The 21,809-nt window shown below is 47.7% G+C and overlaps 2 protein-coding genes across 2 annotated transcripts in view; one reads left to right on the top strand and one right to left on the bottom strand.

The window, feature by feature from the left end:
• The window catches only part of LOC107310250 (25-hydroxycholesterol 7-alpha-hydroxylase), a gene marked incomplete at its 3' end in the record, with an annotated part of 116,719 nt that extends 112,495 nt beyond the window's left edge, over window positions 1–4,224 (top strand). Inside the window, 2 exon segments of the mRNA NM_001323207.1 lie at window positions 3,677–3,716; window positions 3,718–4,224. Coding sequence (NP_001310136.1) covers window positions 3,677–3,716; window positions 3,718–3,947 — 270 coding nt within the window.
• A 9,567-nt stretch (window positions 4,225–13,791) lies between these two features.
• BHLHE22 (basic helix-loop-helix family member e22) lies at window positions 13,792–16,680 on the bottom strand. The gene has a single exon (XM_015855769.2). The coding sequence runs from the start codon at window positions 15,866–15,868 to the stop codon at window positions 14,945–14,947; it is 924 nt and encodes a 307-aa protein (XP_015711255.1). The 5' UTR covers window positions 15,869–16,680; the 3' UTR covers window positions 13,792–14,944.
• Between the last annotated feature and the right edge of the window lie 5,129 nt (window positions 16,681–21,809).

Below are 21,809 nucleotides of genomic sequence, written 5' to 3'. Positions count from 1 at the left end.
TAATGTGGGCCATTTAGCTAAGTGCCCCCAAAGCATCATTGACTCTCTGAAGCCCTATAATAGCAGTGACTTACTTAAGCCTTATGCTTTTTCACCTCTCTTCATAGGGATTCACCCCTTCTCGATCAATTAGTATAGCGTTGTGAACTTGAGACTGTAAAGCTGTTGCTCCACAGCGAAGCTCCGAGGGTAATTGTGTCATCTCCTTGTATTTTTCTCTGACGCTCAAGTTAATGAATATCAAAGACTCGAAATTAATCCACCCTGCCTCAGCCTTAATATGGCTTCAGAAGTTCACCACCTGCATGCAAATTAAATAGTCTGAGTCTGCAGTAGGTTATTCCACTCGGTCGCTGTCCGTGGTCCAGGGTGCCATGTATGAAGTGAGGCTGTCTGTAGTCGGTTCTTTTCAGCATTACAGATAGGAGCTTTTCCTGAATCACTCCTCATCCCCCTTTCCCTAAGCAGATAGCCATCTCCCTACCATGCTGATTTCCATGTTTGGACATGTTTACATGTTTATAGAAAACCCATGTTAGAGGCTCTGCTCCCCAATATAGAAAACCCATGTTGGAGGTACTGCTCCCCACGGCTCTTCTTTTGGGGAGTTTAAGGATAAAGATGTGTACATGGGGTTGCAGAGGAAGGATGAGATTCAGATGCCTTGTTGGTGAAGGGCAGCATTGTGGTGTGTAGGAACCCTGCCAGAGACAGAGGAGAGTTGTGGTGTGTGTTGGAGTTAGAAGGAGCAGGATGTAGAGACAGGTATAATCACCAGAGCCATGAAAATGGAAATAATATCCAGTAGGACCCTGCTGTAAGCTCCCACCCAAAATGAAGACAAAGACTGCTGAGAAAATAAGTGTTTTTAAAAAATAATCATGTATTGGCAAATAATTAATACTTCTATCCTTAAAAAGTCACAGCTAACAAATAAGCTTTTTCTCATTTTATTCTTAACACTTTATTTTGGAGAACATTATTGATTTGTCAAAAGTCCATCTGTTTGTTTAGGTCCTAGACTAAAGCATCAGAGTGGTAGCTGTGCCCCTCCCTTATTCAATAATTGTAAGAATACATTACCATATTTCCATTCCTTGAATATATCTGCTTGGTATCAGTTCTGCTCAGCTTTCACAGTACAGCTTTAGTTCATATATTTTATCTTTCTGATAGTGAATGAGCAATCCACACATTGCAGTACATTGATTTCAGCACATGGGCCCACTTGAAAAGTGGGGAAATCACTGTTCTGTTTAGTTCTTAAAATATGCAGTGTGCTTTCAACAATAACTACTGAGGATCAGATAGAAATGGAGAATGAATTTTTTGAAAGGTGCAGTCTTGAGCTTGTCATGTATTTAGGGAAAACTTTCCTGGGAAAACAGGCAGCTTGACGAGATAATTTTATAGCAATGCTTTTCTCCTGGATACATAAATTTAAGAGCTATCAAGTTATCTTCTGCTTTGGCACCATATTGTATATGTGTAAGCATATATTGTTGACCTCTTTCTCCACTCAAAGTCTAAATAAACGAGTCCATTTTTGTAAAGTGGATAAGTAAACCTCCAAATCATAGCACAGTTAAATTACAGAGCTCAGTAAACGGAACTCTGCAGATTCCCTAGAATGAAAGAAAAGGAAACCTTGCAGGAAACCCTACACAGTGGCTTCCCAAACAAAGCTAAATACAGGACATGACAGTGAGTCTTATATCAATCACAGGAGATTCCTCGGTTTTCCTAATACAGTGAGCAGACCATTCACAGAAAACATTATTTCCAGTTTCTTCACATTTTCCTCACCATGATTCCCAGTTTCCCTTCCAAGAAGTCCTCATGCATGGCTGGAATCCCCTTTGTTGTCCAAAAAAAAACACAGCCTTTCTTTAAAAGCAAGCTCACAGGCTCTGTAAAAATTATCACAGCCTAGAGGCCCCAACAACACAAGCCTGAGATTGGTAGCTCTCATGTTTTCTGCTCTTCCAGTTCCTTACACAGCACATTATTTTTTGATAAAATTAACTACAAAAAAAATTAACTGCAAAAGTTTTCAAGTAGCTCTTGGGACTGCAAGAAAGCAGTGAGGCTTGGCCCAGTATGTGTATGTGAGCAGTGCCTCAGTTCCCAATCATTCCCGACACCAGGAACACATTCTGTGGAAATACTACTGTGAAGAGCTTTGTTTTTTCCTGTTTCAATTTCCTTTTCAGACAGTTACAATTCTGTCTGACAGTGCTTTTTTACATCACTGGGATTTATATTTCAGGAAGGGATTGTTCTTTAAGGAAGAGGGGGTATTCTGGGCTTTCACTTGTTACTGTGCTCCCTCAGATGATGTAGTAATTTAAACAAATATATATATATATATATATATATATATATATATATATATATATATATATATATATGCTTCCTTTCACAAATACTAAAAAGCACTTCCCAGTGAAAACACTTTAGCCCTGTGGGAAATTCAGGCCCTTGCCATTTAGAGAAAAAGGCTCCTGGTCATCAACATCCAAAGTTGTATCCCCTCCCTTCCCCTTGTCCTTTTCTCATAGGCCACTTCCCCTGCTGCTGTTTTTCTTGACAACCAGACCCTCAGTGTGTGGTTTCCAGAGCTGTTAATGGGTAGATCAGTATCAGTGTGTTTTATCATTGTGTTATTTGGGTTTTTTTAATCAGTTGAGGTGGTTTCTGTCTGACTGACTTGTTCCCAGCCAGCTCCAAATGGCTGCTGCTATAGCAGATGTATGCAAAGCAGGACAAATGCTAATGAGTGACCATAAGCAAGAAGTGTCTGTCATTTTTATTCAAAGCATGCAGGAGGATTTTGTAAGTGGTTAATTTGCCGTTGACTGAGTGAGGGTGCCAGATCTCCTTCATTCAAAAACATGAATTATCTCTAAACAGTGATCCTGCTGCTGGAAAATAGTCGGAAAGATGTTCAGTTTATGGAATGCAAGTTACAGCCCCAACCTCAAGCCTCATTTGAAAGCACGTTCTTTATAATGGTCAGTTCCTGGCAGTTGCCTAGCTTTGCTCACTGCTTCTGGAGCAAGCCATGTGAAGGTCAGATGTGGCAAATTCAGTAGCAACCCCACCTGAAGGGAAAACTGGCTGCAAAATACAGGGTCTGCTTTTTGAATAATGTGCATCACAGGGAGCAAAAAGAAAAAAATAATTTTAAAAAAATAAATAAAAATTAAAGAAAAAGATGGATTTTGCTTTACCTTGCAAAAACAGGTTCAGTGCAATGCACAAGCATTTGTGGGCTATCCTTATTCATGATGTATGTACCACACCAAGCGCCTATGATGCTTTACAAGAAATTGTCCTTTCACTAAGGTTCATTGTCCCTGCTACAAAGCAGTCAAAATCTAATTGCAATCAATACAGGCCAGACACTCTAGTGAATGAGACATGGAAACTGAAGGAGCTTGATATAAAAGGTCTGAGCTAAGTAAGTGGATTTAAGTAGTCTTCTTTGCAGGAAAGCAAAAGTGGGTTAATGAAACTTGAGGGAACCAGCTGAAAAGGAAAAGCTGTCAGCTCCTTGTCTTCCTCTTTATCTTATTTTTTTGGGTTTAAGAAGCATCGCTGACATGCAAACAAAGCCACTCATGCAACCGTTTTGTTAGATACCTCTCGCTCACTCTTTCTCTTTAATTTTCAGGAGTACAAGTTTGATCGTTACATAGAGAATGGCAAGAAGAAAACTGAAGTATTTCCTAATGCCCTTTGGCTCTGGGATCAGCATGTGCCCAGGGAGGTTCCTCGCAATGAATGAGATGAAGATGTTTCTTTTCCTACTTTTGGCTCATTTTGATGTAGAACTAGGGGAAAACAAAGATGTCAGACTTGATAACGGTCGTATGGGCCTTGGTATCCTCCTGCCAGACACTGATATTGCCTTTCGTTACAAGCTGAGGTCCTTAAGAAATTGAGCAGTTGCCTCAGTGTTTGCTCTGTTTCCTCACTCAGCTTTGTATTTTTGGAAATGTTTGCTTTTACCCTCTCTTCTTTCACCTCCTTCCTTTTTTTTCTAAGAAGAAAAGTCCTTGGGCTGGAGGTAAATGACAGACACAGTGACATAAGAATTTCAGTTTGTCCTGCCCATGTTTCACTGAGGTGAGATGACAAGAACTTGGCTGAGTAAACCATCCCAATGTGAAAGATCCCCATACTCTTGGCCGTGAGTTGAGTAGGGTTTGGGGGAAGATGATGTCAAGCTGAATCCAGGCCACCATATTGGAAATGGGCTTAGTAGAAACATATAGGGAAATACTCAAACTCTTCAGAAACCTGGCAGACCAGATATACAGCGGGCGCACTGATAGAACCAAAAGACCTCCTACCATCACTGTGCCATGTGGTTCCCCCTTGTTGGACTGAGAAGTCATCCATCATCAGGAAGCATGACTGCATCTGCTTGTAGAAAAATAATAGTGAGAAATGGGGAGGTTAATTCTAGAGGGTGAAATGATTTTTTAGAGATAATTATTCTAATTTTGTGTTTACTGTTCCCTTTTATGAGTGTCTTAGTCCTTATCTGGAAGATGTAATGGAAGCTATATGGAGTAGAGGTGATTTGCAAAATTTGTGATTTTTCCTGTAGCCAGTTAAGTCAGAGAGGAGGTTCTGTTGATTTTAATAGGTTCTGGATCAAGCTGAAATTATGTTTGGGTTTTTGAGCCAAAAAAAGTATACTCTTCAGGGAGAAAATTTATGAGCCTATTTGAAATGATTCCATCATCTCAAAAATTACCACATGTTTGTCTTACTGTTTTACTAGTAGCATATCTGTGTGTTGTGTTTGACAATATATTGTGTTTGTTAGTTTCTCCAAAAAGGCAAAAGAATGAGAGGGCTACAAGGACAGGTGTGGTGTCTGAAACTGCTTTTTAATAGTATTTCAATGTGTCTAAGCTGTGCACAGACAGACTAGCATGACCTCTGTTTGGAAACAAAATTATCTCTCTGCGAGATGGAAAACAGGCTCTTCTTTGGGGTTGAAATCTAAGCAAGTGAAAACACCAGGTTGACACAGTAATTGACTGTAGGTGGGCTGCACAACCTGCTCCACTGGGTGATCCTCTTTCAAACATTAGTTCTTTTTGCTGCACAGCATTCAAAATATAAAATTTTAGACCCTGTCTCTCTCTAGTGAGATCCTCTCTCACTTTCAGGATGGAGGAGGATTCTCGTGGCTGTCCAGTCTCCATTTACCATGAGCATAACCCTAATGGAAGACCAGCCATGTTTGTTGGCTTTGCTTCATGTTCCCCAAAAATTCGGTTTGAGATACACCAGCCTAAGTTCCACCCAAATTGCCAGCTGATGAATAACAGTGCTCTACGTGATGCTCCCAAGTGTCCCGTCTTCATACATAGAAGTCAGAGTGAAAGGAAGATGAATAATTGCTGCAAGTGCAGGTTAGTTTGTGCAGTAAACCCTTAATCTATTCTGTGCCAGAATCTGCAACTTGATAAGTAACCAAACAACCACAGAACTGTTACCCTTGTCTGGACACTGCTGGATGAACTGCCGGCTGCGTTGTAGAAACTTCTCAGTGAGTGCAGGGCAAAGCATTTAAAAGATTATTTTTCTCAAGTATTCCATTGTCTGCATTCCTGTGTTTCAGAGTGTCCTGCTCTGACAGAGTTAATGATGCTCAAAAAAATTGCCTGACACTATGCAGAAGACACAAAGTTATGCAAACTTCAGCTGGATTTATCTTTTCCTGGTAGAGCATTAGAGCCACTGGTTCATTTTGAGAACACTCAGCTGAAATCTCTTGTGTCTCAATCTTGCATGTCTTCCAAAATCAGAAACTTTACTTGTCTCATGAGCACTTGATAGCCTATGGATGGAAACAACTATGTTCATGCTAAGGTTTAGTATTATTTGTTGTTACTTGTGTAGGAGACTGTTTTGTTATTCATGTAAAGCACATATCCTAAATAAATATCAATAGAAAGGCTTTTAGACATTGGCACAGCCGCATTCCAAATCCTCTGAGTAGGAAATGGTGTTTTTGTGAGATGCATTGAATGAATATTTTCTCTTCATATATAATATCAACAGTGTCTGCAGTGTTGGAGTAACAGCTACATTAAATGGGCTTTGCAGTTGATTAAATGCCTTAACATTGCTTCAACATTTAATCAACACCAGAAGCTGATTATTGCTTTTTGTCACAGAATAAAATTTGTTTTTATGGAGAGATTCTTGCACTCAGGTTACTTACTGCTGTACTTACTCAGTAGGAACTATTCCGTACTTAGCCATAGCTCACAATCCAGTTTGGACATTAGAGCCTATTTTATTGAGAGAGGAAACGCTGATGTCATTACACTGTTGACTGTATTACATTATTGTTTAAATGTAAGCTGTGGAATGCCTCATGCCACAGTTAGGATAAATCTTTCTTTGGCATCCAGCTTTGAAACAAACCTGAAGCAACTGCAGAAATAACAGTAGGTATTTGTTTTAAAATAAGACTTTTTTCTTTTTTTTTGTAATGGTAATCTATTGTTAGGATTTTGAATTAGTATATCACAGGCTGCTGCATAATTTAGTGGGACACTTTTGTGCCAGAAGTACATGCAAATCATTAGTAATTTCAGATTAATTGCTAATCAGTTTGTACAGTATCTGTCTTGGAATTAAAAGGAGGTCTGGATTGTTTCTAAACCAGTGAATTAAAGCTGCAGGGCTCGCATTTTCATTAAAAAAAGAAAGAAAGAAAGAAAAAAGAAAGAAACATGGTATCAAAGTCTTTCCGGGAGATGAAGGAAAGCTCTATGAGAGCACTCAGAAGCTGTGCCTCAGAGCTGGATACCACATCTCACACCACACAGGAGTACAGGGCTTTCATGGTATGAAATCTACAAGGCCTGCCCAGTTCATCCTGGAGCTGTGTCTCTGTGAATCCATGCTCCTGATGGATGGCTTTTGCTAGTGAGCTGTGCAACACTGAGGTGGGACCTGCATCCTTTTGCAGGCATGGTAAGGCTCATCATTTTAAAGTCAGAGTGCTAGAGCAGGAGAAAGGAAGCATTAAGCCTGGTCATCCTGCTAGTTCACATACTCTGCAGCTGAGCAGTGACCCAATGAGTCAGCAGCCAGCTGACAGGGAGGAGCTTGGTCTCCTTGGAGCAGGGAACAAGCTCTCTGGTGTTGGTATCTCTGTTTTTTAAGCAGCATCCCTGGAGCCAAGATGGCCAGAGTGTGCTGCCCAGGGAAGAGGGCCAGCTTTGTGTGTTTGGTCACAGCACCCAGGAGGCACCAGCTTGGTGCTGGTCACTCAGGCACTGTGATGGCTAAACCACTGATGTAGAAACCTGCAGTAGCCGTATTGGCAGGTGGTCAGTTGTCAGCCATACAGGGCTGGCCTCACTGCTGACTCTGCTGAGCCAGGGCTGCTTCCACTCTGCCTTGGGTGACATGGGGAGCCCGCTCCTAAGTGTTACAAGTGACCATGCTGGTCTGTACTGGTCTCCAGTTATAAGCTATCACTGCATACAGTTATATTGATACAGTCATCTGCTGTTAAGGGGAGGGGGGTAGACTCATCTTCTGACATAAAATAGGTTTATTAAATCAGCATGTCCCATTTGTAGCACCTGTTCAGGAAGGTGAATTCATCATAAGCTAATGCAAATGCTGAAATGTGATTTTATTTACGACTATTCTTTTAATTTACACTTTGTTCTGCACCGCCGTGCACTGTTGCTATGACCCACCACCAACTCACTAACTCGCCCTGTGTCTCAAACGATCGTGCTGCTATATTGTGCACCTCCTTGCAAGTTTGACTTCCACATCTCTGCCGATAGGTCGTAATGTAATAATCTAAAACTATGTCAGAGTGTAAGAGTAGAGTGTTATGCATGTCACTGTTTTTGGCATTGCACTTCTTTTCCTTCTTTATTTTATTTTGGTTTTGAGTGATGGCTGATCTGTAAATTTCCCTTGTAGAATTATAAATGATCTTTTATGTCATCATCATTGAACTTTCTGCCATTCAGAAGACTGTGAATTGCTCTTAATCGCCAAAACTGACATTTTGTATATAGATGGACAATGGTTAGGCTTTACTCTAATAGTTAATATCCATCATTAAGGCTCTTAGGTCGAAAAAGATATGTTGTGAATTTCTAAGCAAGAATGAAACTTCATTATTTTAGTAATCTAACATCTGAAGTGATTTTTGTATTTCAAGAACACATAAAAATGTATCTATTTTACTACTGAATGAGTGTCTGTGTTGATTTTTTTCCACCTTGCATTTGCATTTTTCTCACAGATACACGACTGTTGCTTTCATTGTAAAACATTTCAGTCAGCACACAGCATTTAATTCAACACTGTCATGGAGCATCTTGGAATTTAGGAAATGATCACCTCTCCCTTACCCTCCCCCCCCCCCCCCCCCCCCCCCCCCCCCCCCCCCCCCCCCCCCAAAAAAAAAAAAAAAAAAAAAAAAAAAAAAAAAAAAAATTTTTATTTCCCCCCCCCCCCCCCCCCCCCCCCATCAAACTAAAGCAGTTTCCTATCAAGAGGAATGTGGGACCTTGGATGTTCTTAGGGTATTATCCAGAATCAGAATAGAGATATATACTCCCAGTATAAAGATTACTTCCCAAATACAGCTCCTAGTCCTTTCCTTTTGCCGTACCTCTGTGCAGTAGAAGTCCTACCTGCTGTTAAATACTCTGCACTCTTACATCATTCATTTTAGAAGGAGAAATGATGGAAAATTGTTCCAGTGTGCTGCACTGCACCAGCAAAGCACAACTTGGCTTTTCTAAGCAGCATTGTCGCTATGAATTCTGCCAGTAGCTCTTTCGTACACAGCCTAAAGAGATCCCTTTCCTTCATTCCATCATGCAGAAATGTGTACGAGGTGTATCTGTGAGGACTGATGAAGATACACTGCACAGAAGAGGGACCTGCAGCATTTTTTCTGCATTTCCTACACGTGTTTGTAACTTTTTAATTAACGTTCAGAAATAAAAAGCAATGTTATTTGAGGTGTCCTGAAGGCCACGTTTCTGCGTGAGCTTTTCTTTGTGATATGAAAGGCAGTTTGGGGAGGGGGGGATTATAGTAATTCCTGATACTGTATTATGTCTAATATTTGTCTGGACACCAAGAGCTTTTTTGATGTTATTTATATTGCATTTTATTTTAAAATCGAGACATCAATTTGTTCATGACATATACTTAATTCATATGAATTGAGCTATTTCAACTGTCAGACCACAGCAAGTGAAGTCTATTCCTGCCCATTACCTGAACATATGTGTGTACCATGGCCAGTCGTGTCTTAATACCCGCAGCACACCAGGAAGCTGGTCTAATTACAAAAGTACCACTTACAACTACACCTGTACGATGATGCTTAATGTCTATATTCATAAATGCTAGTAAGTATAAGTAAGCATTTGCTACATACAAAGATGCAAATCTACAGATGTTTTAAATACAATTTTTTTTCACGTGAAAGCAAAGAACTAAAATGTAGTGGGATCTCGATCCTCGTACAACTCAGCCCTGTGTCTGTGATGTGCAGCAGGTCCTCAGGTTTGGGACCTGGGACCTCAGGTACTGATGTTGTGGTCTTACACTTTCTGTAATAGCATCGGTGTGCTTGTCTTCCCAACTATTTGCACCAAAATAGAGTCAAAAGAAGTCTGTCCCTGCTATAAGCATTGCAGGATTCTCTCTTGCCATATTATTTTGTTACACTGCTTGTATGTATATATATATTTTTCCTTTAAACAACACTTGTTATCACAAGAAAGTTGATCGCAAGTCTGGGCTCTGGCTGCTAAGGGAACAGTAAGGAAATACCCCGTGGTGACTTTTGCCGATGAACTTCTGCATCAGCTCCTCTTTCCCTCTACCCCCGTCTTCCCAAGAGTTCAGCCGCCAGCCTCCCGCAGGCACATTCCCACGCTGCCAGCCAGTGAACCGCCCGGCTGCGGAGCGCGTCTTCCATCTCCTCCCAAGGAGGAATTCTTCCCGGCAGAGACTTCCGAAGCCTCCGTGGACTTACGAAGCCGCTTCGAACTCGCAGCAGAGCGCCCTTCCCGCAGACCCCGCTCATCGCCCCGGGGTTGAGCCCGTCTGACCGCAGACGTGAGTGCCGCGCTGCCTGCTCTCCGACTGCCGGTTCTCGGTGCTCCTCGCTCCCCTGAGCCCCTGAGAATAAGCAGGGAGCGCCGGCCGCCCTTCCTAAAGCAGCCCGGACGGGGATGGGAGCCCGAGGAGGTTCCCGAGTGAGCCCGCTCGGAGAGCTGGGTGAGTTCGGAGCCGACGGAGAGGAGGTTTACTCCGGAAAGGCGATTGTTGGTCCCTAATCCTCAATTACAGGGGTTTAAAAATAGTATTAGAGGGGCAATCTGTTCGGCAACTTCTTGGAAGAAATAATTGTTGATTTAGATAAGCGCTGATCCCCTCAGTGTTTGATGAAGACGTTAATTTATGGCTGTCTGGCAGTTTATGGCTGTCTTTAGACGTTCAGCTTTGTCTCTGTTCTAAGTGCGCCTTTCTCTTTATTTTCAAACGGTAAGCAAACGGTTGTGTTGGAAGTAAACCTCATCATTTTCCTACAGCATCTCAAATTATCCACAGATCATAGTTCTTCCGTGTATGAATTCAAAACCACAGCAGTAAAGTGCTCGAAACAGACCATCAATTCACTTCATCTTTTATGACACGTCTCGGAGTCGGGTTGCGAGGACAAGGGCAGCGGGGGAAGGAATTAACCCCTCCGAGGCTGCGGGACGGCCGCGTCGGGGCAGAGTCCGAACGGGCCGGTGGGGGCGGCGGCGCGGGGGCACGGGGCTGGGGGGAGGGAGGCGAGGACACGGATCTGATGGGCGGGCGAAGGGATACGGGGCTGATGGAACGACGTGCGGCTGCCCGCAACTCTGGGTTCGGCCCTTTAGCTGTGCTGCCCCAAGTTTTGTCCGACCGGGAGCTGCTCTGCTGGGAACCTCCGTCCCCCTCTGGCCTATGGGAACGCAAGCGACTCTGGAGAAAGAGCTGCGGGGTCCCGAGCCATTGAGTTTACACCCTCACATCCCCTCTCCAGAACCCGATTGTTAATTGCTGCAAAGTTTCCGAGCACGTGAATAATTTACTATGACTGCCGCGTTTTAATTAAAAGCAAACTTATTTATGTTTCCGATGTTTATATTACGCGATTTAATTACATTTAGAGTCAGCGTCGCATTCCCCCCCTCCCCCCACCCCAACCCCCCCTTCCACTCTAAATCACATTTTCATTAAAGGTTTTAATAAGAAAACTCACTTGACCACTATCCGTTATGCGGTCCCTCCATGCACACAAGTTCACTTACCCATTCATTTAGTCACTTACTCATTCCAGCGGATCCGCCGCCACTGCTGCTAGCAGGGATGTGAACACTCATAATTATTTGTCAAAGTCTGGAAAGTGTATTATCCCTTCTTCTAGTGGTAATTAGTTACCATAGCATCTAATACGTAAATGTGCCCAGAGCACACCATTAACAGTTAAGCGGAGGATTCAATTTAACACATGATTATATCTTTCATAAGTCATTACATTAGGAAAGCCAATGTCACTCATGCTGGGACCATTTCGGGCTCAGAGCCGGGGTAAGGACCGGGAAAGGGTCCCGAGAGGGGAGATGCGGCGCTGTGCGGCTGCCGACATGGGGGGCTCTTAGGAAGTGGCCACGCTGCTTTCTATCAGCCAGGAGTTAGACGGGGTGGGCGAAGCTCTTCCAGCGCTGCCCGGGGACGCTGCAGGGGGACACGGGGGGTGGCAGCACCCCTCACCTCCCTGCCCCTTCGGAAAAAGCCTGGAGGAGACAAGAGAACACCCAGGGCCGGCCTGGACGGCAAAGCATTGGCGTTCCTCTTCCTCCCTCCTCTGCCCCGCCGGCGGAGCCAAGATTGGGGAGCGGGAGGGAGAAACCTCGGCCACGTCCATCTGCAGGAGAGGAAGAAGAGAGGTTAAAGGAGCGGAGGTGGGAGCCTGTCACCCCTCCGGCCCCGATAGGGAGTGGCAGCCCCCGCAGCCCCCTCAGCCTCCGGCCCAGCTCGGGTGTTCCTCTGGCATCCACCGCCCCGACGTGACCCCGTCGAAGGGACGGCCGCAGGCAGCCCTCTCTGAAAGCAGAGGTACCGAGCGCTGAGTCTTGAGGCGAATGCCTCCCCGATGCTGTGAGCACACACACACACACACACACACGGGCACGCACCACGCCAAGCTGGTGGCGGTGGTTAATTCCTAATCAGAATGATGGACAGCAGAGACGGAACAATACAAACTAATGGCTGTGTTGCTGATCACTTTACCCCTTGATTAAAGACACCCAATTATGGCGCAGAACAGTGTCGTAATTATGTTCCTTAATCACATCCAGGAGGTTTAATTGCCTTAACGATGTGTTTCATTAAATGAATTTAGGTATTATAGTCGACAGTTTTCATACACAGTTGTTTTCAAATTAACATAATATTAGACATCGTCATGGAAATTGTTTTAATAATCATAATTAGACGCACCCAGCCTTTGTCTCGCAAATGCTGAGACGCTGCTCCCGGCGCCTGGGGGCTGAGCTGCCCACCCTCTCCGGGCCGCCTTCCCACCGCTCCGTGGCACTTTACAGTTATGTTTCCTGAAAAGTTACAGGTTCTGATTAATCTTTTCTGATGGGAAGTGGAGCGGAAAAGATTGATCCTCTTTCCCCCCCACCCCCCTTCCCCCCCTTCACCCCGTGCGGGGCTGCCGACGGAAGCGGAGGTACGGAGGACACGGGCCGGATGGGGGGCGGGGGAGACCCCAAAACTCGCTAGAGACGGGAAGAAGGGGGTCCGGAGTGGCAGTCGGGGCTCGACGGAAGGGGGAAGCGCTCCGAGCAGGAGTCCCTCGTCCGGAGGCACCCCAGGGCTGCCGGGGGTTGGGGGGTGGGAGGGGGGCACTGGGGAGCAAAGGAAAGGAGCCATCCCTCCACATACCCCCTCCCCCCAACCTCGTACACCTCCTTAAATCTGGAGGTAAATATTTAACACAAAGCACAGCACGATTACAAACGTTTGTTCAAAATATTTTAATAAAGATTCTTTCCGACATAGATACACATACAAACGATCGTACATTGCTGTCATCATCTGATTGACCTATTTAATATATATCACTCTTTACACATCCGTGACCTGCCAACAGATCCATCACGGCTCCCATTGCGCCATCCAACCTGACAGTCCGAATTTATATTATCTGCGAGGAGTGGAAAATAGCAGGAGTCGGGGTTGGAAAGAAAATAAGAATTACAAAATCCGGATTTACAACTGGCAGAGAGGCAGCACCCAGCCATGCAAACTCAAGCGGAAGGCTCACTTTGGGGAAATAGCTCCTTCTTGCTTTTCATCTTTCTTTCCCCATCCCCTCCCCCCATTAAAAAAAAAACACAACCCCACCCCGTCCTCCCTCCCCACCCCCCGAAAAACAAAAGAACTCCACACGCTTCGGAAAATCAGCCCAAAGTATTTTCAAGTGTTTCAACTTCAAGAATATCATCCACGGTCGGAAGGAATCATTTACGTACGCGTTATAAGCGGTCCAAACGACACCTCTGCAAACACAGCGCCCTGGGAAACATTGGCGATATTCGCGTAGCAGCTTTTGCTCTGCGCCCGGGCAAAGGGAACGACCCTCACCTGCCCTAACGCAAAACCCTTTCCCAAATCAGTGGCCGAGCCACGAAGAATACACCTTTCCTGTCATTATTTTTTTTGGACTGAAGCGATTTATTAAAGCTCAATTGAAATACAGGGATGATGCAACTGAAAATAAAATCCAAGATGACCTTTCAGAAACCTCAGCAGCTCGGGTACAGCAACAGTTCCGGTTATACGGTGTTGGCAAAAGAAACGCTTTCAACACTTGGCACACAGTTTTAAAGTTCATCCATAAACAGAATTTTAGAAGCATTAGAAAGTAACCGCACAGAAAGACCCCTGACCTTAACACATGAGAACTACCGGCAGGGCGGGAGGGTCACCCAAAGAAGAACAAATAAATACGTCCCGTCTGTACAGCGCTGCGGGTGGGGAGGACGAGGTGCGCACAGATCCCTCGTTCAGAAACGCGGTGCTTTTCAGCCACACACGGAGGACGGGTTCGGATCAAGGATCGTTTCTTTCTTTTATTTCCCATTGTTTCTTTATATCTTTCTCGGTATATATATATTTTTTTTCAATCACTCTCACCAAAACTTTGCGCATTTGCACGGGATCAAAGTTTCGAGACGCTCCAAAAGCACCAAAGTCTTCCAACAAGCAACGCTCCAGTCTCTCTTTTGTTTCTGCGAGTCGCTTAAATAAGAAGTTTACATTTCAAGTTTGTTTGTTTCCTGGCTCAGAATAATTATAATAATGCTAATAAAAATAAAAACTAAAAAAATAAAAAGGAAAAAATAAGAAGAAAGAAAAAAGAAAAGCCTACGTTCTCGTGCCCTTCTCTGATTTGTCCCATTCACCTCCGCTCCCCATCACCGGGACCGCTCGATGCTGGGCGGGCCGGGACGCGGTTCCGCTCTCCCGTCCCCTCGTTCTGTCTCCCTCCCGGCCGCTGTTTCTCAGCCGCCCCATTGTCCGGACGCGCAGAGGCCCCGCCGGGGTTCAGCCCGCGACTCCCCGCTGCAGGGCTCGCCCCCCGCCGCCCCTTCTCCCTCCCCCACCCGCGGCCGTCCCGTCCCGGCGGAGCCCGCGGAGCGCTCGGATCTGAGGGCGGCGGGGACCCGGGCGGCTCTCAGTCCCTCCGCCGCCCCCGCGACCCCCGGCCCGGCCCGGCCGCGGCCCCCCGGCGCCCTTCCCTTCCCTCTCATCTCCCCGGGGCCGCGGAGGAGGCGGCGGCGGCGGCGGGGCTCGGCGCGGCTTAAGGCTTCTCCGTGCACTGTTTGCAGAGACTGGAGGAGACGCTGTTGAAGATGGCACATTTCTCCGGGCAGGAGGTGGCTGGAGGCAGCCCGGCGCTGAACGGGTACCCCGCCGCCTGCTCGTAGGCGCCGAGGGCGGGGTGCAGCGCGGCCGCCGCCGCCGCCGCCGCCGCGGCGGAGCTGGGCAGGGAGGCGGCCGAGATGGCCTGGCCCTGGTTGAGATAAGCCACGAGGCGCCGCATCTCCTCCAGGGCCTGCGCCTGCATGAGGATGTAGTTCTTGGCCAGCAGCAGCGTGGCGATCTTGGAGAGCTTCCTCACCGAGGGGCTGTGCGCGTAGGGGATGACGGCCCGCAGCCCGTCCAGCGCGTCGTTCAGGTCGTGCATCCGCCTCCGCTCCCTCGCGTTGATGTTGAGGCGCAGCGAGCGCTGCTCCTTGGACTTCTTGCTGCCGCCGTGCCCGTGCCCGTTGGAGCAGCCGCCCTCGGCAGCCTTCAGCCCCCCGCCCCCCCCTCCTCCCGGGCCGCCGCCGCCGCCGCCGCCGCCGCCCGCCGCCGGCGAAGCGTCGCGCGGGTCCCCCCCGGCGCCACGCAGCAGCAGCTCGCAGCGGCCGTCGCTGTCGTCGTCGGGGCTCTGCTCGCCGCCGCTGCTCTCGGCCACCGAGCTGCGGCTGGCGCTCTCTCCGTACTTGACGCAGACGGAGCCCGGCGGCAGCGCCAGCGGGTCCCCGCCGACGCCGGGCTGCAGCAGCGCCTCGGGCTCCGGCGCTTCGTAGCAGGCGAGAGGCGAGGGCTGGCGGTCGCGCGGGTGGGAGAGGTCGAGCCCCGGGGGCGAGCGGAAGGCGGACTCCATGCGCTTGGCCGAGGCGGCGAGGCTCTTGTGGAAGAGGTCCTCTTCGGCGGGCAGCCCCAGCGCCCGCTCCATCGGCGCCTCCGCCTCCTCCGCCCCCCTCAGCTCCCGGCCCGCTCCTCCAAGGCTTCTCCGCGCCGCTGCGGGCGGCTCCCCGGCGTCCCGCAGGCGGAAGGCGCCTCCCGGCTCCCGGCGGGGCTGCGCCGCTCTCGGTGGCCCCGCTCCGCTCCGGGCTCCGGCGGTGGCTGGCGGTGATACGGCGGCGGCGGCTCCGGCTCCGGCTCCGGCTCCGGCTCCGGCTCGCCCTCAGCAGGCGCCGCGCTGGGGCATTGTGCGCTGCCAGCCGCGCCGCTTCCACCGTTTATCTTGCTTGGATTCACCTTCAAGAGATTTCCGGACCCATCAACCAGCAGCCGCCGCAGACGGGGGAGTCTTTTACATCATTATCTCGGAGAGTAGGTTATTATGGAGAAGAGTCGCCTGTTGGGACAGAGCTTTCTACCCAATCAGGTTAACGTTTTAATTAATAGGATTAAAACGGTAACAAACAATCCCAGGCGCTATCTGGCCCCGAGTCTGAATAGTTTCATTTCCCAGGTCTGCAGGCAGGCAGCAGCCCGAGCTTTATAAGCGGCGCCCGCTCCATTATTCTCGCTGCCATCTGTATACACAGCTTAACGCATATGTTTGCAAGACGTTGTGTCCTGTTAGTAACCCAACAACTGCCTTTAGCTTGACATGTGTGGCGACTTTCACTCATCAATGAGCACACTAAAAGCCCTACTTAGATCGAAGGATGTTCTTTGCCTCCTTCAGCAAATTGCAGCCCCGCGCCGCGCCGGAGCCGCCCGACTCCCGCTGCTTCGGCCGTGCGGGCGAGGAGGACACCCTCTTCCCCCCCCCAACCCCCCGCAGCCCACCCGCCCCCCGCGTTCACATCCACTCAGAGCCCCCTCCTCCCCCCCCCCTCCCCTTCGGAAGGGAAAAGAAAAAATAAATAAATAATTCGGAAGCCCCGGCCCAGCCTGAGCCGAGGTGCTCCTGGGGGCGGGGGCGGGGGGGTCCCAGCCTTCTCCACCCCCACTAACAGAGAGAGACCGAACCGCGAGGAGCTTCCCCTCCTCTCCAAGCAGCAGATTGCCGCTTCCTAATGCTTATCTCCCATGTCCCTGTGGAAAGATAAATCCCCGGCGTTTACCGCGGTCCGGGGAGGAGAGAGGGCAGAGAAAGCCCCAAACCCACCAAGTAAGACCCGAACCTACCAAGACGGCCCCGAACCCACTAAACTTTTTAAAGACGATCTCCCAACTCTTCACAGCGCCCTTCCTCTCTCCGTCCCTCCCTTGGAGCTTCGCTCCGTTGGCAGCCCGGGACCCCACACCCCCCATCCCCCCCCCTCCCTCCGGGCTCCGTCCGCCTCTCCCCTTTCAGAGCCGCTCTGCTTCTCCACTGCGGAGCGCTCAGGGAGCACCCACTATTTAGCGTCGGGTTTTCGTTCCGGCGACATCAGTAAAAACAATATTTCCCAACGCTTCCACTAAATCATCCTTATGGGGCAGAATTACCGAGGGCTATGAAATTTTTTGGTTTCCCCGCTTTCATTAAAAACCTTTTAATTGTGTCTTTCGGAGTTGGCCCCAGGTGTTGGACTCTTTTCATTACATTTTGCTCTAATGTGATGAAATTCTAATTCTCTCCTTACCATATGGTTAAATTTCCCCACTGAGAATTAGTTGAAAAAGGAGAAATAATCTATTAATCTCTGTAATAGATTCACAAATGAGCTTCGCCACAGAACCTGTTTTTGAATGGTAATATGGGAACAGTTGGGTGCCTTGTTTCAGGGAAGAAAGGAGCAGGCGACAACAGCAAACGTTTGAATTTTCACCTGGAAAGAATGAAAAGGAGCCAAGCTGCGGATCTTCGAGTAATTGACTGAGATTTCAGAGAGCGAGGACAGGACTACAATGCGGACCGTACAATGCACACCCCAGCACCGCGCGTCCCCAGGCCACGCACGGCCATGCGAGACGGGCCCTGTAGGAGGGGCTGCCCCAGCCCGGCCCCTGTCCCTGGTCCCCAGCCAAGCGAGCGGCCACCGAGCTGCCCACCCCTTGCCACCCTTTAACCTCCATCATTAGCGATCCAAAGGCATTTTGCCCTGATAATTTTTTCCCCTTTAGCAACTTCCTTTTCCTTGGGACAGTCAACAAAGGCGTTTATTACCTCAGAGTATTTTATTTATTATTATTATTTAAAATATATATTTTTTTAATCAGCTCCAACTTATGAAAATCAGGCGGTCACTTGAGGATGACGGACGCTGTTACTCCGATATGACGGCTAAGGGGAACGTTCCACTGCCGGCAGCTTTGAAGACAGAGCTCTCCGGCTCCATCCCTCCTCACTCATCGCTTTCACTGCCCCTCCCTCCCTTCTGCCTGACCCTTCAGGGTCCGCAACGTCGGGCCGGTGGCACTCCCGGCCTCCTCCTCTCCGCTCTCCCCCAGGTGCTCTCTCCCCGTCTACTGTTTCTTTCCGTCCGTCCGAGCTTTCTGCCCGCCCCGTCGCCCGTCGCTCTGCCCGAGCTGTTCTGTAGTCTCAGGAACTTGAGTTTGGAAGCGGGCAGAAGAATTTATAGGAACTCTAAATGCGGGGCTTATAAAAATACCGAGGAATGGTCTTTGAGGTTTATGCACTCGTAAACTTTTGCTGATTGCTTCTGGGAAGTTGTCAGGCATTTAACATCGAGTTTATCTTACAGCGCAATGAAAACACATCTGTCCAGCTCCTCGTTACCTGCTTTAATTGCACAGTGGCCCTCTGCCATTGCTTGCGCGTTATTTCGGGGCAGGAGAGGCCGGTAGCCGCAGGAAGGATCGGGGCCCGGCCGGCAGAGAGCAGTCCGACCGCTGTCTCTCTCCGCCCGCTGTCTGACGGCTCTGCATGCGGGTGGAGGGGAGAGAAGCCCTGCCGAGGTGGGATTCAGGCCGAGAGTGTCACGGAGCTCCCGGTCCGCCCATCCCCTGCTTCAACCCCGCACTCCGGGACCGGGCTGCCCGGACAGCCGCGGGGCTCGGGGGGTGCTCTGCCCTCTCACAGCAGATCCCTGCGTGTGAACACAGTCGTTGGCAAACTTTATGTAAGTTCGGGGTGAAGAAAAAGAAAGGGTTAAAAATAAAGCAAACGACGGCCCCGCTGCATCCTCTCTTACTGAGCAGCCCTCACAGGCGTCTCCGCAGAAGTCTGTGAATTCTCAGCTTGGCAAGGTGTTTTTTTTTCCTTCTTTTCTTTCTCTCTCTCTCTTATTTTTATTTGTTTATTTATTTATTTAGCCATGGGCAGCGCAATCCCACCAGGAGCTCCGTGTAGGGGAGAAGAAAAGCGTTCCCCTCCGCCCCGGCCCGGCGGGACATCCCGGGGCAGGGGCTGCGGGGGGAGCATCTCCCCATCCCCGCGCTGTGAAGAGAAGGGAGAGCTGCACAGGGAGCCGAATCTATAGCGGGGCACAGATGAAACGTACTGGGGAGGGAGTGCGATCCCGCTCCTCCAGGGATGGGCGGCCCTTGGAGTAAGGAATGAAAAGTCTGCCGGATCGGTGGCAGGTGAGGGTCCCTGGGGAGACCCTGCCTTTAACCGACCCCTTTCCCTCAGACAACTGGCAGAGCCCCGGTCCCGACGCGGCGCTCTCGATCCAAAATCCACAGCACCATCTCCTGGGCAGCGGGCGCAGTGCAGGGTCCCTGCGAGGCTCCGGGCTCGTTTAGGTCTGCAAGGAAAGGTCGGCGTGGGGTTGGGGGCACCGGGAGGAATTGCCGTCTGGCTGCGCTGTTTTGGAAGCTGGACCCCGGGGAGTAAGAGACGGGCTTGGGTAAGAGTCAAAAGACTTTCTGTAAGTTTTATCTAAACATTTACATGGTCTCACATCAGGAAATGTATGTACTTGAAATAGGCTAGAAGAGCCTGGTGGTATTCCAGTTTCAGAGGCAGCACTGGGCACACACACACTGGGGCATTATCCTAAGGTTTATGAGGAAAGACCAAAAGATCTTAACTAAATGCTATGTCCTTCCTTCTTTCCTTCCTTCCTCCCTTCCTCCCTTCTCACCTTCCCTTCTCCCCACCTTCCTATCCTCTTTCCATCCCTTGAAACCACACTTGCCACTGCATTTTTCCTTAGCAAATATGCCCTGGATTTGAAAGAGCAATCTGCAGTGCTTATGAATCTGTATCAGCCTGAATTCTGACCTATCAGATCTATCTAATCACTAAGTCTTTATTCTCTATCCCTTTTAAACACTCTCAAGAAATGTCAGGATGGGTTTCAGCAAAGGTAGAGGCTGAAGCGCTGGCCATGAACAGTTGATATTTACTCCTTGTCCATCTTCTATGCTCACACTCAGTCCTACTTTCTTTATATTGGAATCTTTCCACTCTAACAAGTGTGGCACTGAGCTTACCTTCCTCACTTCCACTTGGCCAAGCTAGAGAAGTTTATTTTCAGTTAATATTTCATTGCCAATAGACCCTTCCTTTCCTTTCCCTTCCTTTCCATGCTTCTTGAACTCCTTCCAGTTCACTTTTATTGGTACTGAAAGTACTTAAATTTGAAAGCAGCAGTCGAGGTGCTATCTCATCAGTATTGTGTACTGAGAGAGACATCTATCACTTCCTGGCTATATGACACGATGCCTCTGTGTTACAGGTCCAAAAATTACATTGGATTTTTTTTCCTTGGTCTCACTACTGGATCTTATTTAATTTACTGAAGCCCATACATCCAAATCTATATGCTGGTAGGCACGTATATTACACCTACTGTGTTCCCTTCAGTCACCACTTTGCAATTATAGGAAGAAAAAAATGCCTGTGTGTGCCTTTCTTCCCTTCTTTATAAATCCATGCTGTTTATTGGCTGTGGATCCATTTTCCCCTAACTGCTCAGGACTTTTACCTTTTAATATTTTCCCCACTATATTACTGCAGTCTGAAGTTAGGCTTACCAGATGGTAGATGACAGGATCACTCTTTCTCTTCCTCTTCCCCTGCCATTTTTAAAGACCAGTAACAAGTTCCCCTTTCTTTTCAGACCTCGTAGAGCTCACTAATTCTCCAGAAATGCTTTAAAATAATTGCCAGTAGTTTGGATAAGTTCATTAGTGAATTCCCTTCTCTCCTTATGAGGCACATCCTAAGGATATGCTCAGTTTCACATACTCGGTTTCTTCCCCCTTCAATCTTCCTTATGATCTTCTCTCAACAATTCTTACTACATGGCTTTTTTTTTTTTTTCCTGACTGTGCTTTATTTCGCTTAAAAAAACAGTTCAGTGTATTTGCTAACTTAGCATCATCACCCCTTTTGTTCCCTTCCGTACAGAACAACAAACATTTTATTCCTAGCAGTTCCCTTCCCCTTGTAATTAAAAGCTCATCTACAATCTATACACATATACATAGCTGTGCTGAAAAATACAGGCACTACTGCTAGAAACTCTGTTTTACTCTATAAATAAGGTAATTTTATATGTTTAATAAGTTATCATGGACATAAAGTATGAAGAAGTGCTGAAATACAGCTCAGTAAGAGTAAAAATCCATATATTTAAGAGAGAAAAATAATTTAGTTTTCAGATTCTTGCTGTATTTCAACTACTTTTGAATGAAGGTGTAAGCTCTTTTCCCATTAAGCACTTCTGTTGCCACGCGAAGTAATAAGGAAGAACAAAAGATTTCCTTTCTGGATTACTTTGCTGAATTCACACTTTAATCTCCAGGTAGATGATGTTTTTCAAACACACTCAGATGTCTGATTGTCAGCTTTATGTCTCGGGAAGTATTCCCAGCAATTCGGGTACAGTAAAGTATCTACCTCGAGCAAGCCTCTGTGTGCTATATAACTTTTATAGTCATTATAAAAAGTAATTTATTGAAAAAACTTAAACCTTTTCCAACTCAACTGACTTTTGATTTAAAGGTGTGAGCTCCTGGTTATGGTAATCAGGTGTGGTAGGTGC

The sequence above is a fragment of the Coturnix japonica genome, chromosome 2 (genome assembly GCF_001577835.2).
Source record: "Coturnix japonica isolate 7356 chromosome 2, Coturnix japonica 2.1, whole genome shotgun sequence".
Taxonomy (NCBI): domain Eukaryota; kingdom Metazoa; phylum Chordata; class Aves; order Galliformes; family Phasianidae; genus Coturnix; species Coturnix japonica.
The sequence above is the reverse complement of the archived record's forward strand: the minus strand, read 5'-3'. Positions and strand labels throughout refer to the sequence as shown.

Excerpts from the sequence above, each read along its gene's own strand:
- BHLHE22 (XM_015855769.2), bottom strand. The coding sequence starts at position 15,868 with ATGGAGCGGGCGCTGGGGCTGCCCGCCGAAGAGGACCTCTTCCACAAG.